Raw genomic sequence first — 16,925 nt, 5'->3', positions numbered from 1 at the left:
CACAAGTCTTCACCTTCTCTCATTTTGACATTTCCCCCTCGCTCTCCCGTGATGTAAGGGAGTGTGTCTGTCACTGAAAGAGGAGATTTCACACACCTCACCTAGCATGAACTAAACCTCTGATTAAAGTTGAGAGAGACGGACGGACTGTGGAATTTTGGGGGCGAGAAAAATAGAGAGATAAGAATGAAGTTGAGAGAGAGAACACATCCATCTGGTTTATAACCACTCTACAGTCCTGGCACTGATGCCTCCTGATCCTCTTGCATCTCTCTGTCTCCTCATCTTATCTCTTTCCACTAATGTAAATCCCTTATCTCTTATACGATCCCTATCAAGCTTTTTATCAAGTTTTATTGTGCCACTGCTTTTACTGCTAAGCATTAGCATAACTCCGAGCGGCCCATAATTGCTTCATGTCGTGCTCTCTACAAGGCTGTTTAGATAATGGTGAGATGGTCACTGTACAGCAGCTGCTGTCTCAGAGGTCAGATCTAGATACATGTTTTGCATTTCGAATATAAAGGGATTAAAGTAGTTTTTTTTTTACTTCCAGGAATATTTTACTGCCACAGAAGCACATTTGATTTTTTTATATTCATGTATTTATTACATTTTTTATTTTTATATATACCTTTAAAAAAAAAAACTGCCTGTTATTGTGCGCTATATTATAAGATAGTTTGACATTTAAAAAAAAAAACACCCATGCCTTAGATGAAAAAGTTGACTCTCATGACATGACAGTGCTATTGATCTTTTCTTTGGGAGTAAGTTGCATTATTTGTTGCTAATGACACATGCCGTATGTCTGTACAATTTTATCGCATGGTATGAGCTTCTAAATGTTGTTGCAACATATCAGCTTTAAAAACCTCATAATTTAAACTGCCCTCATTGTGTTAGCGAGGTAACAACATGGCATTCCTGTTTCATTACCAGCAAAATTGTGATTTCAAATGCAAAACTGCAACGAAACGGACTTCTCCTTAAATCCTCAAGACTAAACTTATCCAATGCACTTGATCTTAAAAGAAAAAAAAGAAAAAAAGAATCTTAAGATTAATCGTGCAAAATAAGTCAAAGAGACAAAACCTGCCTGTAAAATATGCTCTAACGAGCCGTTGAAAAGCGTTCCATCAGAAGGTAATCCCATTGATGTCAGTGTGCAGGCAGCTGGCCATGTTTGTCGCGTTGTAAAAGGAATTTTCTCAAGCCGTTCCAAACGGGATACAGTTACCTTTTCCTCAGTGTATGTGTCGTTCCCGCATTTGTTTGCTCGAAAGCCAAAAAAAGCCAACAATGGCCGCTGCCCGTCTGTTACGCTGATAGATAGAAGTGTGATGAGACGATGAAGACAGCAGTAACATATAGGCTTGAACGCGGGACGCCGTAGCCCCGTGGAAAGCCTCTGGGAACGCTGTGTGTGTTTGAATAATTCACACTTCTAGGTTTACATAGCCAGAGGGCAGGTGAGGTAATGTGGACATGACGGAGTCTGTTGCTGCCAGAGGGAAGGTGGGACACACTAGCCTGTGCATGACAGGGCCAAAACACACACACACACACACACACACACACACACACACACACACACAAACGTCTAAGAGAGATACTGATGTTGGGTCAATGCCCATATGCCCATCTTTATTTTGGCTCCAGTTTATGAATACTGTATGATAATAAAAACATCTTTGGTCTTTACTTGTGGTTACCTCAAGAGTTACACAGCGCACACAAACACACGCGCGCCTTAAAGCATCCGGACATTTTCAAATATCCATCAAGTGTATTTGTCATCCAGGAGTCAGAGAAACAATGGCATTTCCTCAGGCGAGCCCAAATAAAATAAAACCGTGTGCGCCCTCCTTCCTTTATTATCAGAATGGACCGCGAGGCCGTCTGCAGCTCCGCTAGCCACTTCCTGCCTCACACACACACACACACTCACAAACGAGCTTGCCTCTTGCTCACTCAACACTCACGCTTGAACACAATTTGCAGACATCCTTCCCATAGTCTCCAAACACACGCACAAACACACAATAACCATGGGGTATTCCCTCTATCCCACCCTCTACGCACATACACACTCACACACACACATGTTTACTGGCCATTAGTTGCTCGTTTTGACAGAGTTTGAGGTGTTTTCCGACTAAGCTGTCGAACTGTGTTTTGCATGTAACTCAATCTGTGCAGCAAGGATCTTTGTCCCGGCCGCGGGGCCGGTTGAGTTATCATGTCGTCTTTGACAGGCAGCCCGATGGTAATAGAGGTGTTAGTGTGTGTGTGTTGGTGGAAGGGAGGGACAGCGTGTGTGTGTGTTTGTGAGCTTTGGAGGATCCATGTCCTGCGTCCGTGTGTGGAACGGGATGTAGTCCTGTCGGGGCGAAAGTGTGGGTGTTTTTCGCCCGCGTTTCAGGCCTCCGTCAGCTCGCGTCCTCCGCCCTCCTCGTCTTTGTGGCTAGCCGCGGGGATCAAGTGGGTTGCCATGGCGGGCGGCAAGCCTATCGCCCCCGGAGACGACACCTTAGAGAGAGGGGAATCTTCGACAGCCCGGAGTCGGGCGGAGGGTAAACGAGAGACTCTCATGGGGGCCCCTCGATGTGAGGGCCGAGTGCACTTCAAAACCAGGGGTCAGAACGAAGCCTGAAACCACGTACAGACACTCCGCAGACAATTTAGGACATGGCATCCAGTGCAAAGATTTCAAAAGGGAGTTTATAATGTATTAAAGCAAAGAACATAAACATAAACCCTGTGGGCTCACAGCAAATAAAATGATAGAATGCCTACATGATTAGGCTTTGGAAATTTGGTGTTATTTAAAGCAAACGGTATCCGAAAAATAAAGACGCATCGGCGGGTTCTTCCGTCACAGTAAAGGGTTTGTGTGTAAAAGATGTGCAGCGTGGGAAGCGTAGGTATGAGCCTGGATCAGTTGTGTTCCGACAGCTGCGTTAATGCTCCCTTGTCCCCTACACATTACACAGAGACCCTAAATACATGCAGCACTTACGCGGTGTGCACATACACGTCGGCCTGTGGGTGAGCAGCACATGTAACAGCTGCTACCCCTGAGACTGTTGGGTTGCGGGTCCATTATGTACGATATCCGGGCATCTCTCTCTCTCTCTCTCTCTCTCTCTCTCTCTCTCTCTCTCTCTCTCTCTCTCTCTCTCTCTCTCTCTCCCGTGTGTTGCTTCCTGTCTTTATCCCATCCCCTCCTCGCTCGACTGAACTCAAAAGAGATGATAAGATCGTAATCAGCAGAGCTACAGATTCCTCTGTTAGAAGAGTCACTGATTGAGGGATTTCCTCTCTCAGACAAATTACCCTTTTGTTGCCCTTGAAAACGTTTCAAGTTATCACACTTTCCCTCTCGTTTTCTTCTCCCCACTGGTTTGAGAAGTCATTTGGGTCATCGCTTGACCAACATTTGTTTTGGAATAGTTCAGCATTTTGTAAAATACATGTATCAATATCCAAATCTTGTCCCATGCACATTGATATCGATTGATGAAAGTAGGAATGAAGCATTTCTTCTTCACTTTCGTAACTTGGTTTCATCAAATCTGGCCTCAAGCGATATTTATGACGCATGGATCGTAGTTTTGTGTACGATATTAAAAGACGATAGACAGGAAAGATGTAGAAATGAGGATATGAAGCAAAGCTGGTCCCTTGATCAGGTTTGTAGAATAATGTGTTCCTCTCTAGAACTACAATACGACACACTTACACAGCATATTGTTCAGTCACTGTGGTGTTTTAAACTTCTGTTCTCTGCTGTGAATTCGGTCATATAGAAGAGGACGATGGACGTTTACTCTCTGCTCTTTTGCCCCTTTTATTGTTCTTTCCTTCACCGCTGTTGTGCGTCTTTGAACACTGTGGTTATTTGTGTTGGGGTTGTCATTGTTGTCCTGCTTGCTGGCTGCGCGGTGCCAACATTTCTTCCAGCTTCAGTCCGCAGGCTTTGCTGCTTTCTGAACAAAACCTGATTCGTTTTTTTTCTTTCTCACTCACTGGAGCAAGTCCCTTGATCACAGAAGACGTTCATGCATAATACACAGCGTAATGCATCGTAGGTCCTAATTATCAGGGACATTTCAAAGACATTTGGCCACATGTGCCGCGCAGCTTTGACGCACACTCCCCGAAGTGCAACGTTCCGCCGCAGGCCGCTGTCGTGGCAGTTCGACAGTTTGAATCCAACATAACATGACGACGCAATAAATCATGACGGTTTTCAAATCGGCCCCTCCTACCTTTCTGATTTGAATTATGCCTGGTTATGACAATAAACAGTGTCCTTGTTCACGCGTTGGCTGAGTGGAACTGATGTTGGGAGGTAAAGGTGGAAAGAAAGAAGGGGTGTAACACAAGTCGGCACCTGCAGATACAGTGCAGAGGGGCGGCTGGCCGGCTGGCCGGGTGCCAGTGACAGGGGTGTGGTTTCCTACCATCATGATTGCTATACATGCACCACATACACGGTGATTATAGGGTACTGACCCACACAGACACATGCAAAACAGTCTGAGAGTTCAGTGGCCGGCATGAAGCTGGATCAGTATAATTTAATCCCATTTTTATCTGTTTTATTAGAAAATAAATATAATAAGTTTCAGTCCAAATTAACTTTCAATCATTTATTAGTTTACTTTTGTGTGTTGTGAAGAACAAAATCCAATAAGTTATTTAAAAAGACAGCAAAAAATATGTTTGCATCTTGGATTAGGGCTGCAACTAACGATTGTTTTCTTAATCGATTAATCTTCCGGTTATTTTCTAGAAAAATGTATAAATCACTTATAAAATTGTCAGGAAATAGTACAAAAAAAAAAAGTCTGTCTTAGTTCCGCAAAGTCCAAGGTGATGTCTTTAAATGTATTGTTTTGTCAGTCCCCAGAATGTTCAGTTTAATTTGATACAAAAGCAGGAAATCTCAATATTTGGGAGGCTGAAACCAGCATTTGCTGCCTTTTTTACATTGAAAATCACATTAACGATGAGTCAGTTGTCGAAATAGTTGTCGATTATTTTTCTGTTGATCCACTAATCGTTGCAGTTCTATCTTGGGTTGCATCTAAATTGATGTATATTAATCGTAAACATCCAAGACAACACAGCTCCTATGTTCTAAAGGAGACACGACAGAGCTCACCCACGATGCTTTGCTCCTCGACCATGCCTGACATGGCTTCTTTCTATTGTCCCACTTCCACAGGAAAGGGATCAAATGCTCCCACAACTTGATCACTCACTCTCCTTTTTCTGTCCTCACTTGTGTGTACGTGTGCATGAATATGTGTGTGTGAGTGAAAATAACAAATAGACAAATGAGACTAGAAGTGAAGAAGAAAGAAAACAGCTGTGGCGTCAGAGGTGTAGTGCTGATCAGTCGGCCTTCCTGTTTGTCTGTATGGAAAGTGTGAAGGTGTTGTTTTGGTGGAATCAGTGGAAACGGGGACATGTTGAAGGGAGTGGCAGCGATAAACTCCCTGTGGGCTGGAAAATATGCCCGGACCAGAGCCCACCTGAGCTAAAATAGAAGACACTGCCCCCCTCTGTTGCTCATGTTTTTTTTCACCCGTCCGCCAGTTTCTCTTTTGTCTTTCTCCTTCGGTCTCTTATTTCTGGTCAGTCCACTTCCCTATGTTTGTGTGCCGCTCTCTCTCTCTTTTCTATTTTTCCCCTTTTCCTTTGTTTGCAGAGTCTCTGCCCCACCAGTATCTCATTACTCTAATCCTATTTATGAAGCAGACAGACACATGCACGCACCCAGCGTCTCGCTATGCGTGACTCTCTGTTCGACACGACAACAATGAAATAATTTATTCTAGATCTCCGTCCCTTAGTTTGAGCGGTGTACCGTTAATGCGCCACTGCAGCGGTTTGAAAGTCTCTCCTGCCATCACTCGAACTGCCATACCTCTAAACAGCCTGGGTGCCTTATGCAAACGCGGCACTGTGATCAGATCTAAGATCTGTAGTCCCTTTGTTGTGTGTTGTTATAGTCATGAGAGTTGCCATTCTCCCAGGACAGATAGCAGAGAGAGGTCGCTAATCATTTTTCATCTATTTTAAGCCACTCACAGCGAGAATATAATCTGTCATTTGACTCTTAAGTATGTTGAACATTCCATATCAACGTTATTGGTTTAAAGACTTATTCCTTTTATCTCTGAGCATGGCTCATAATCTTTAGCTATATGAAAAGAGCTGTTATTTAATTGGTGGAAACATTTTTTTTTTTATTGAAGTCCTCAAATTCCTTCTGCTTCCCGTTCCCATTGTGAAGTAAAAACGCTCCGTTGAACTTCGGTCTCAGGTTAGACATTACAAAAACTAAAGCGATTTGGTGGCCTGATTTTCTAAGCCGATACACATTTTCTCAGATCCACATTTGTCGGCCACTGGCCTTGATGGAGGAATTAGCCTACTTTGTAATCATTAGGTGCAAGCTAATGCACACAATGGGCTGTTTGTCATCTTAAGCCAAGAGAGGCCTGCGCACTTCTGCTCCGAGTCGGCTAAAGTCAGACAGACATTGTTTGTGTTGCTCTGACCTCCGCTGATCGAGCACCAAAGCTCGGCCAAGTTTCTTCTATTGAATAAAAAATAAATCAAGCATTAAAGGTTTGAGCTCAATTCCGTCAGTTAAGATTTAGCATGACAATACACTGTAAAAAATACCACTCGGTGGGTAAAAGGAGACAATAGATGAGATTCCATGTGGTGTAGAGCAGTTTTCCCAACACTTTTTATCAGACATACGTCAGATAAAGTTCGGTATCCTACCCCGTCATGTTATACATGTGTTCATTTGTACTGTTTTTAAACAGGATATTATAGGTTATTATAGGAACTCATAATGTTACAAAAGATGTTACAATATTCTTTCATGCAATTGAAATGTCAGCATTTAAGTCGGTTTGTTAAAGTTTGCATTTGCATTAATAAGATGAACAATTGATCCACTATGTTTTGTTATTTAACCATTTATCTATTAGCAGTCTCAACTATTTGTACATTACCTTTAGTTTTTAGCTTTTTTAACCATTCATCAACTACTTTTAGCTTTTAACTATCCATTTTAACCTTTTATCCATAAGTTTGAGCTTTTAACTATCCATTTGTACAATCTATCCACTGCCTTCAGCTTATACTATCTATTTTAAACATTTATCAATTACTTTTAGCTAACTATTTCAACTATTTATTTATTAAACTCAGCTATCCTTTTCAACAATTCACACAGTACTTTTAGCCGACTGTTTCTCCGTGCTTCTCTGCTTGCTAGCTTTCCTGCTACTTTTCCTGCACTTGGTCCCAAACTGTTGTGATCATGTGTTAAAGCTGACTCAATATATTGACATATCAGGTTTTTTTAATCCAATTACTTAAGCTGCTCCACAATCGTTCCAAGTACCCCCTGTAGCGAAAGTGGAATTACTGATGCAGCAAATCCTTAGATACCTGGATCCTAACACGCAACTTCTGTGGAATAACTAGCTGCGACCTGTGTTTTGTTTTATTTTTTTCAGCCAAACATCGGCCGTCTAGGCGTCCCTCATGGGCCCTCTGGAGAAAAGGTAGCCGTGGTTGCCGTAGACGACTGTGACATCTCCATGGCGATTCGCTTCGGGAAGCAGATCGGCAACTACTCCTGTGCCGCCCAAGGCACCCAGACGGGACAGAAGAAGTGAGCTGGAGTCTTTCTTTCTCTTTCGCTAATCTTCAGGTCTTATCAATAATCACATTACATCAAATTATCTCCAATCCGTCCGACGCACGCAAACTAGTCAGACGAATAGGTATGTACAGTATGTTGTACCTTCGGGGCTTCATTACCACAGATTACACACCTCTCATTCTACAACCCCTCTTCACCTTTTGTCTTTTAATCTGAGTGTTCAACCTCATGGCCCGTCTGCTGTCAGACACGGCCGTGGACGCCCAAAAAGCACACAGGCTTAATCGAACTTAATGAATCTGTTTTGTAGCGCGAGACTTTCTTTTTTAATGAGTCTAATGGAGAGCTAGCATGCTGAGACACATTTAGTTTGCAGAGGGTGGGGAACAGAGAGAGAGCTTCAAAGAGGAGTTAATGAGGTTACATTCCTCCAGGAACTTGTTGCACAGGTCACAGAAGCTGCGAGGCGTTTGGATACTTAAACCGCACAGGGCTGGAATATACAGATACTGTATATACGTACGTTAACGCTGGAGTGTAACGTGACGCAAACTAGCAAACGCCGGGAGATTTGTTGTGGACAATGGACGTGATCCAGAGTGGGATTGAGGCGCAGAGCAGCACTGTTTAGAGGCAGGGTAAACCTGAGAAATGCCACTGAAACTAAAACAATCACTCAGCTTTTAAAACCAGATTAGCGTTTGCGCAAATCTGTATTTTAAGAACCTTTCGGTCCATACAGTGACCCATCACATGTATTAACTATGTCTTACACAGCGACGCTCTGCTATTCCTGTTACAACTCTGTACAGACTCCATTCTGTGCAATGCTTCATCTTGAAAACAAATATCAGTCCTAGTAATCTATCCATCGGGTCGCATTATTAATATACAAACATATTCTTGATGGGTTATTTTGGGGTAATACAGAGAGAACTATTGCAGTTTATGGCTCTAAGACTACATTAGATTTCCATTTGTTTATTTGTTTCCTCAAAGAGTCTTTGAATAAGCTTCCCATGCTCCTGACTACACATCAGTGTTTGTGCTGTATGCACACGACATGCAACGATTTAGCATTGCATTAGATTTAAGTCCCTTACAGCACTTTGGGGTTTGATGTTGAGAGTTTCAGAGGCCGGAGGTGTAAGCAGCTTCTACATGACCCACTATGTGGAACCTGACTCGGTCATGGTGATGGCAGCAGCTAGCCTTGTGACAGGTTAATACCGTGGAAACGTATTTCAGGAATATCAGTCATGCTAACGGCTTTGTGCCTTACCTCAGTCGCCCTTTAGGTCAGCGGGCTGTCACAGATTTACAAGTAGAATAGAAATGAACAATCCTGAACATCATCGTTATTATTTGTAATATTTATTCACAAAAAATATGGGTTGAATCATTGCAGATCTGAATCATTGTATTTCACATTGACACACATTCAGTAGATATTTAGATTTTTTTATTTACAGTTGGATTTTGCTCTGATACGTACGTTTGTGTCGTCTGCAGGTCTCTGGACTTGACGGGGCCGCTGCTGCTCGGCGGCGTTCCCAACCTCCCCGAGGCCTTCCCGGTGTGGAACAGAAACTTTGTGGGCTGCATGAGAAACCTCAGCATCGACAACAAACCCATCGACATGGCCAGCTACGTCGCCAACAACGGCACCGAAGCAGGTTGGACATGCTGCATGTCAACGAAACAGCCTCATTTAATGCTGAAGAACCAAACATACACAAGAGAAAAAACCCCTAATGCTTTGCATTTGCTCCTTTTTAAATGAAATAGTTAGCAGGGAGCTAAAGTTAGCATGTGTTTTTGCAGCCCATAAACAGATGCATACATTGCACATACAGATATTGATTATTATGCGTTTGGTGTCAAGGTTGTCCGGCGAGGAAAAACTTTTGCATGACCGACCTGTGCCAGAACGGAGGAGTGTGTGTCAGCAAGTGGGAAACCTACAGCTGCGACTGCCCGACCGGCTACGGCGGCAAGAATTGTGAACAAGGTAAGAATCGTGTAAGAAAAGTGTCTGTAACTACGTCTCTACGTTAACATATGCATTCATATACAGGTGTGTCTTTGGCCAAATGTGCCTGCGTCTACTTGCTCTTCCTGTGAGCTTCTGTGTTTACCTACTGTAAGTGTACAGTGTGTGTGTGTGTGTGTGTGTGTGATCTCAAGGACTTCCAGGAAATGGTTTGTGCTTGGGAGATCAAATGGGATAAGGAGCGCCTCCCCTGACTCAGTCTGACTCATGCGGCAGCCACAATGGAGATTCACAGTGAAGCCTCTGCTCACGACTGTACAGACACTAAACATGGCCTCAGGTTTAGAGTTTAAGAACAAGAACCGACTGTGACTCACTCCTCAAAACCCAGACAAAGGATGAAACAAAAAAACACAGGCACACGCACTGACCCAATGGCTGTCCTCTGTGTGTTTCTGATCCCACCTCATGTTACTCTGGTGATGACCTATATACAGCACTTCTAGATAGATAGATAGCGAGGGATTCAACATTTGGCAGTGTTTCCTTGTTAGCTGAGGAAGCGTAAAAGCATCACATCTTTCCTAGAGTGTTTTTATGTTCACTCTAAAACACCATCTCACGTTCTTCTACGGTAAGGAGAGAACTTTGATTTGCTCCTTCAGGGCGAGCTTCCAAACAATGAGTGAAGGTGTGAATTCCTCCCCCCCTTCGTCTATGAGGTAGCCGCCTAGCCAGCGCCAGGCCCCAGTATCCACTATCTGAACTGGGCCCGGGATCACAGCGAGCCGCGATGAAGGTTTTGGCCGCTCCGCTACTCGTTGACACATTTGGTTCGAGGCGTCGCACACCTTTGCTGCCACGCGAGAAACAAGAGATTTGTTATTGTGTCCAAAATCATCCAGACTGGACGGACATGAAAAGACTGAATTCCAGATCACATCAGATTTCAATTGTACAGACAATATTTGCTTCTACATGGGCGGAAGTAGCTTGTTATGACAAGTATTTTAAACTCTGTGTTGCTGTCAAACATGCTGTTGCAGCAATTGAGGATTTGTTTATAGTCAACATACCTGGTTAATACCTTTTTAATATTTGTGAGGAATGTGTGAAAGTTGTTCAGGTGAGACATTATGAGTCTCAGTTGGTCTTGGCTGCAGGATGTCAAAGCGCCACTGTGCCTGCTCGCCCATCGGCAAATTGTAGCTTTTTAGAGAACCGTGTGAACCTCCCTCTGATCCGTGCACAATTTAAGGGCCGAGATTAGCGCTGCATACAAGATTTGTGCTCAATCTCTTAATGCTACTGTAAGAAAATATGAGGTTTAACACAGTAAATATTATTTAATTATGGCACGCGAACAGGCTAAACATAGATGGTGAACCTGATGATAAATAAAAACCTGCTCAACAAGAATGCAAGCAGAGTGCAGAATGTGTTTTTCACCGTGCGCATGTTAGCATCCTGATGGAGCATGCCAACCTGCTCACATTTGACTTAAAGCACCTTTGTGTCAGAGTAAATCAGAAACAAGGAGTGGCTGTTTTGGGGGATTTTTTTTTTTTTTACTCTACGTATGACCTTTCTTTCGGTGAAGTAGTCCGACTAAAGCCACTGTAGCGACTGGTTACCACTAACAAATATGTGCTTTGTCTCATAATTACAGCTTTTGTATGTGTGGTGTGTAGTTGTGAAAGCTTCTGTTGAAATATGTGCCCCGGGGGAACCGAGAACATACAGGGTTTATGCTGTAGATTATACAGGAGGAGGCACTTTACTGTACGTTGTGCTGAAAAGTGGACCCTTGCTGTGCGTGCGTGTTAAGTGTGTTTGCGTTAGTGTTTCTTGATCTCTCTTTCAGCATCAACGGGAGCTTATGTACTGTAGTGTGTCATGTCTGTGGGGTTTTCTGTGGATTTACAGAATGTCTCGAGACATTGAATGTTTGTCTAAGAATTACTGAAGTAATCCTGAGACATAAATGAGTAATTACATCACATGAAATTAAAAACAAGAGTGATCGTAACCAGCCGAAGAATGTCACGATTCAGCACAGTAAGCAAACTGTTCATTCTGAAGCCACTCAATGCGTTGTTCTATCGTTTTGTTTTTTTAAAGCCATATTTATTCAAGTATAATTACAGTAAAACTAAAATATGAGTGGTGTTGTTACTGCAAGTGTTCCTCAAAATAAAGACCACTTTTCCTTCTTGCCTCATGTCACAAAGGCCCGTGGTTACGCTTGTCTTTTCGGTGCAACGTTCATGATCAGATGCGCCAGATTGAAACGTAGCTGTGTCCACATATGTGCGTCCACACTGGACACTGGCCAGTCCTCCTCGGCATGTGATCAGGCTGATCGGATCCCAATGCCAGCAAGTTCCAATCTACGGACTTGAAAGTGAATGCGTCCTGGCACGGTCGCATGACTAAAGTTGCATTTAGAAGACAAGTGTGACCACGGCCAAAGACATGGATGCTGTTTGTTTTCGCATTTTTGAACTCTTTACTGAAGAGGATAATTATGTTGGACATGATTGATCAGTTGGCTGTTAAATCATTGGAAAATCTGAAACCTTTATCTTCATGTGCAGCAGAGGAACAGCTTTTTGTCTTGTTTTTGTGTCGTGCAGCAATCCAGCAGATCTCTGTGAAGCCTGACCTGTAGACCATTGCTTCTCAGCAGTGGTCTAATATGCTAATTGGAATAACACCAATGCTTCAATAGGAACGTGGCACAGATCTGTCGTTAAAATGCTAAACCCTAATGTTTTCCCCTTACTCTTCCTCCTGGGCTTGTCCCTGTCCAGTGATGCCATCTCCTCAGTTCTTCGACGGCCAGGCGTTGGTCTCCTGGAGCGAGACGGACATTACCATCGCTGTTCCCTGGTACATGGGCCTCATGTTCCGCACCAGGCAGCCCGCTGGCACCCTGATGCAGGCCAACGCCGGAGCCCACTCCACCATCAACCTCATGGTGAGACACAGTACACGGCACAATGTCGACAAATTGTTGTCAACGGAAATGTCATCGTCGTCAGCATATAGTGGAATCTTTTTTTTGGACTTGATTCCTCCGCAGTCGAGAATACTTTCTGAATGGATATGAATGTAAAATAACCGTCTTCCCCGCCATTCAGGTGAGCGAGCAGCAGATTCGTATGGAGGTGTTTCTGAGGGACCAGCTGCTGGCGTCGCTGAGCTTCCCACAAGTGCGCGTCAATGACGGGGAGTGGCACCACCTGCTGGTGGAGCTGAGAAGCGGCAAAGACGGCAAGGACATCAAATACATGGCTCATGTGTCCCTGGACTACGGCGTGTACCAGGTACAGGCAAATGACATCACAACTTCACAAGGATGTACACAAGTTTTCCAGAAAAAAAGAATTCTCATTATTCTTTTGTGTTTCTTTCAAGCAGAAGTCAGTGGAGCTCGGTAATGACCTCCCAGGATTGAAGCTGCAAACTCTTCATGTAGGAGGTTTGCCGGGAGAGGGAAACCATGTCAGAAAAGGATTTGTTGGCTGCATACAGGTCAGTGTACTTTCAAATTTCGAAAGAGAGAAGTAGTTTTCTATTTTCCTGGACCACTTCTTCTTTTTTTTTTACATCATCATCAATGTGTGCCCTCCATCAGGGAGTGCGTATGGGTGAGACGTCCACCAACGTGGCCAACGTGAACATGGCTCAGGGCCTGAAGATCCGCGTGGAAGACGGCTGCGACCTGGCTGACCCTTGCGACTCCAACATCTGCCCTGAGAACAGCCACTGCAGCGATGACTGGAGCACGCACACCTGTGTCTGTGACCCAGGTAATATATACACTTTGCACAAACAACATAGACTCTAGTTAAACTCTTAATACCGCACGGTTAAGTTTGAGTGTCATTCCTCACTCTTTTCTCTTTTGTCCTGCAGGTCATTTTGGGAAGGAGTGTGTGGACGCTTGCCAGCTCAACCCTTGCGAACACATTTCCACTTGCGCTCGCAAACCAAGCTCCTCCCACGGCTACACCTGTGAATGTGGACCGAACCACTACGGCCAGTACTGTGAAAACAAGTAAGCTCCCTTCCCCTCTCTGTGTGTGTGTGTGTGTGTTTGAATTTTTTTTAACAGTTTTGCATGCTGAAAGCTCTCCCCAAGACCGTAATTTGCACCCAGATTTTTTTTTTAAATGAAGCAGGCAAAAAAATTGACAAAGCACACTAATCTCCTTTAGTTATGTTAGGCTCTTGCTCTTTTTGTAATGTTGCCAACGTCCTGAGTCTTTCAGAGCAGCTTTATTCGTCAGTAATCTGAGCTCGATAGTGTATGTGAGCCTGTGTGTGTGAGGGAGAGAGAGAGGGAAAGGATAAGACATCAAAAAGAAATAATCAAACTATTAGGCGACATTTGGAAAGTCTGTATATAAGCGCAGAAGGTGGCGAGTTGGTTCTGCACTGTCAGCATTGTCTCAGAGGGGCGTGTGAATTAGCCAGCCCTGATTGAGAAGCAGTCATTCCCCCCCGACCCCTATGACACGCATCACGTCCCGTCTTAAGCAGGATGTGGGATTCCCCCTTCACGCCTGACTGATCCTCCATAGGTGTTTAGTCACCGCTGCCCTCATGCTGCTGCTCGTCCCCTATCAGATCACATCGCTCAGTCGGAGTTTGCATCTCGCTGTCCCATTGAGAGAGAAAGATAGTCTCTGTGTGTGTGTGTGTGTGTGTGTTTGTGTGTGTGTGTTTGTATGAATGAGTCACACCTGAATCACTGACTTAAAAGTGTGAACGGAAGTTTATTCTAGATTCAGGGGGACAAAGAGCGTTTAGTTGTAGATAAACTTACTAGATAGTCAACTATCAGATTTGGAGTATTTTGTTCGAGCTGATTCCATGTCAGTAAATGGCAAAACCCGATCGACCATCACTTTGCTTGTATGACACATTATTTGTAATTTTATGCCAAAAGAATTGGAATCACTAAAGGTGAACTGGTGCTCCTGTGCGTTAATTAAAAGACTGATTATTATCTTCTTTTTTTCAAAAACAGTTTTGTCCACTCTCTCACATTACAATGTAATGATAGAAATGAAACACCACTGTCTTATTATGTAATTATAATAAGAAATCTAGCATTGCTAGAAAAATACACTTTTGAGGTCTGTGGTTATTTTTGAAACTGCAGGTCAAGATAGTTTTTGTATGGTGGAAATTTACATTTTTATTTTACAATGCAAGTGTGCTGACACCTGTAATAACTGATATTTTCTAGCCCCTTTCACATGGTCCCAGTGTCATTTGTTGAATTGTTTTAACAAAGATATGTGTTGAAGCCGCTTTAATTAATCTGAAATTGTCTTTGATGACAGAATTGAGAAGCCATGTCCTCAAGGTTGGTGGGGCAGTCCCATGTGTGGACCCTGTAACTGTGATACTAACAGGGGATTCCATAAAGACTGCAACAAGACCACCGGAGAGTGTCGCTGCAAGGTAATAATATACATTTCCTGGATTGATACACTTACCATTACTTTTTGTGATTCACCAGCAAAGGTTGCTCAGGAGAGCAGATAAAGCGAGAAGCAAGACAAATGTAACATTTCAAAGGAGAAATAACACAATCGGCCTCTTATAGATGAAAAGTTTACATATGGTATTAGTCATTAATGTCTTCTCCCTTCCTGCAGGAAAACCACTATCGGCCAGAGGGCGAGGACACTTGCTACCCCTGTGAGTGTTTCTCTATTGGCTCCGAGTCTCGAACGTGCGACGCCACCACCGGGCAGTGCCCCTGTAAAGGAGGAGTCATCGGTCGTCAGTGTAACCGCTGTGATAACCCCTTCGCCGAGGTCACTCCCACTGGATGCGAGGGTATGCGTATTTAAAATATGATCTTTCCTGATATCGTTTTCTAGCGACTGACTGAATTTGAATGCACGGAAACCAGAAATTGAGTGACTAAAATCAACAATAGCTCTGAAGGTTGGAAAACGTATTAATGTATTAAATTAGCCTAGCAAAAGAGCTAATGTTTACTCACATTAAATAAAGAAGACATAACAATGAATTCATAATAGGGAATAAATTAACAACAATACTAACATGGAAGTGAAACATAGCAAGTCCATAGCTATAAATACTGTCAAAGAAAAGTCACAGTAGTGAAAAAAACTATTTTAGAAATTGGGTGTATTGTTCCTTTAAACATTCCGGTTCACAGAGTGAGCCCGGATGAATCGATGAAGTGTCAAAAGCAGACAAATATTGTCGCTCACGTCTGCTGGTGCAGCTAACCACACGTCTTTGTCGCCACCCAGTCAAGCAGAAGATGCAAGTCTGGCTAGTGAGCTGACTTGGCAGTGGGATCGCACACGCACAATACAGTAGAGATGAATAGAAGACAAAACCACAGAGTCCCCACCAACAGAAACTGAATGTCAATGTGCTGACTGTTTGACCCGATATGGAGCTCTCCGGTCTCAGAACGTGTTTGGACTGTTAATGGATGTAAATCTAGATGACAAGAGGGTTCCTTTTGTTTAAGAATCTCGCTTTGTTCCTTTTTGATCAAGCGGATTTAAGACATCATTTCACATCTAAAAGGACAGATCAATTCTGATGCAGGGAAGGAGTGAGAGAGGGAGCAGACATGAAAGAATGAAACAAGCGAGATGTTTCTTTGCTCGTGTCCCGCGGCTCACTGAGATGTGACCATCCATGGCAGGCCTCATACCGGTCTGTCAGCTCTGAACCCAAACACAGCGGTGAATGTCACCGCAGCCTTTAGTAATGACAGAATGTCTCGTGTTATTGTAGAAATGACCCTTAAAGAAAGGGTAAGTGTGATCCAATACAGCCTTTAAAAGACGAGCTCATTCCATCTCAAGTAAAAGTTTTACCAAGGTTATATGTGATAGTAGCACTGAAGAGTTAATGAAACACTGAGGGATTAAAGGCCGTGTGCAACTACAGTAAGAGGAGCTACAAACAAGCCAACAAGCCTGCAGGTCCCAGCTTGGTTTGTCCTGGAGTTTTATTATTAACCCAAGATATGCTGAAATTAATTATGTATCCCGGCTTGTGTAATCGCTCAGCAGGCACAATTTGGGCGAGTGCCACAGTGCTGGTCTGACTGGCTGTTTAGTAAAGGGGATCGGCTAGGTGGCGTCCTGAGGTGGAACCAAAGCAGGCGTTTACCTGTTAACGGGTAATTTACGTCGTGCAAGTTCAGTTCCAGCT

General features: G+C 43.5%; 1 protein-coding gene across 6 annotated transcripts in view; it reads left to right on the top strand.

Moving 5' to 3' along the window:
* Positions 1-16,925, top strand: part of celsr1a (cadherin EGF LAG seven-pass G-type receptor 1a) — an 81,067-nt gene that overhangs the window by 49,689 nt on the left and 14,453 nt on the right. For 3 of the 6 annotated variants that reach the window (XM_079183649.1, XM_079183647.1, XM_079183645.1), the window contains 10 exons: positions 7,557-7,714; positions 9,218-9,381; positions 9,591-9,716; positions 12,512-12,678; positions 12,842-13,027; positions 13,122-13,235; positions 13,339-13,513; positions 13,620-13,761; positions 15,056-15,176; positions 15,374-15,557. In XM_079183649.1, coding sequence (XP_079039775.1) covers positions 7,557-7,714; positions 9,218-9,381; positions 9,591-9,716; positions 12,512-12,678; positions 12,842-13,027; positions 13,122-13,235; positions 13,339-13,513; positions 13,620-13,761; positions 15,056-15,176; positions 15,374-15,557 — 1,537 coding nt within the window. Of the gene's footprint in view, positions 1-7,556; positions 7,715-9,217; positions 9,382-9,590; positions 9,717-12,511; positions 12,679-12,841; positions 13,028-13,118; positions 13,236-13,338; positions 13,514-13,619; positions 13,762-15,055; positions 15,177-15,373; positions 15,558-16,925 lie in introns of all 6 variants that reach the window. The other 3 variants (XM_079183648.1, XM_079183646.1, XM_079183644.1) reach the window with 1 other exon arrangement.

This window comes from Pholis gunnellus (genome assembly GCF_910591455.1).
Source record: "Pholis gunnellus genome assembly, chromosome: 22".
In the NCBI taxonomy this organism is placed as follows: domain Eukaryota; kingdom Metazoa; phylum Chordata; class Actinopteri; order Perciformes; family Pholidae; genus Pholis; species Pholis gunnellus.
Note: the sequence above shows the minus strand (reverse complement) of the source record. Positions and strands in the feature narration are given on the sequence as shown.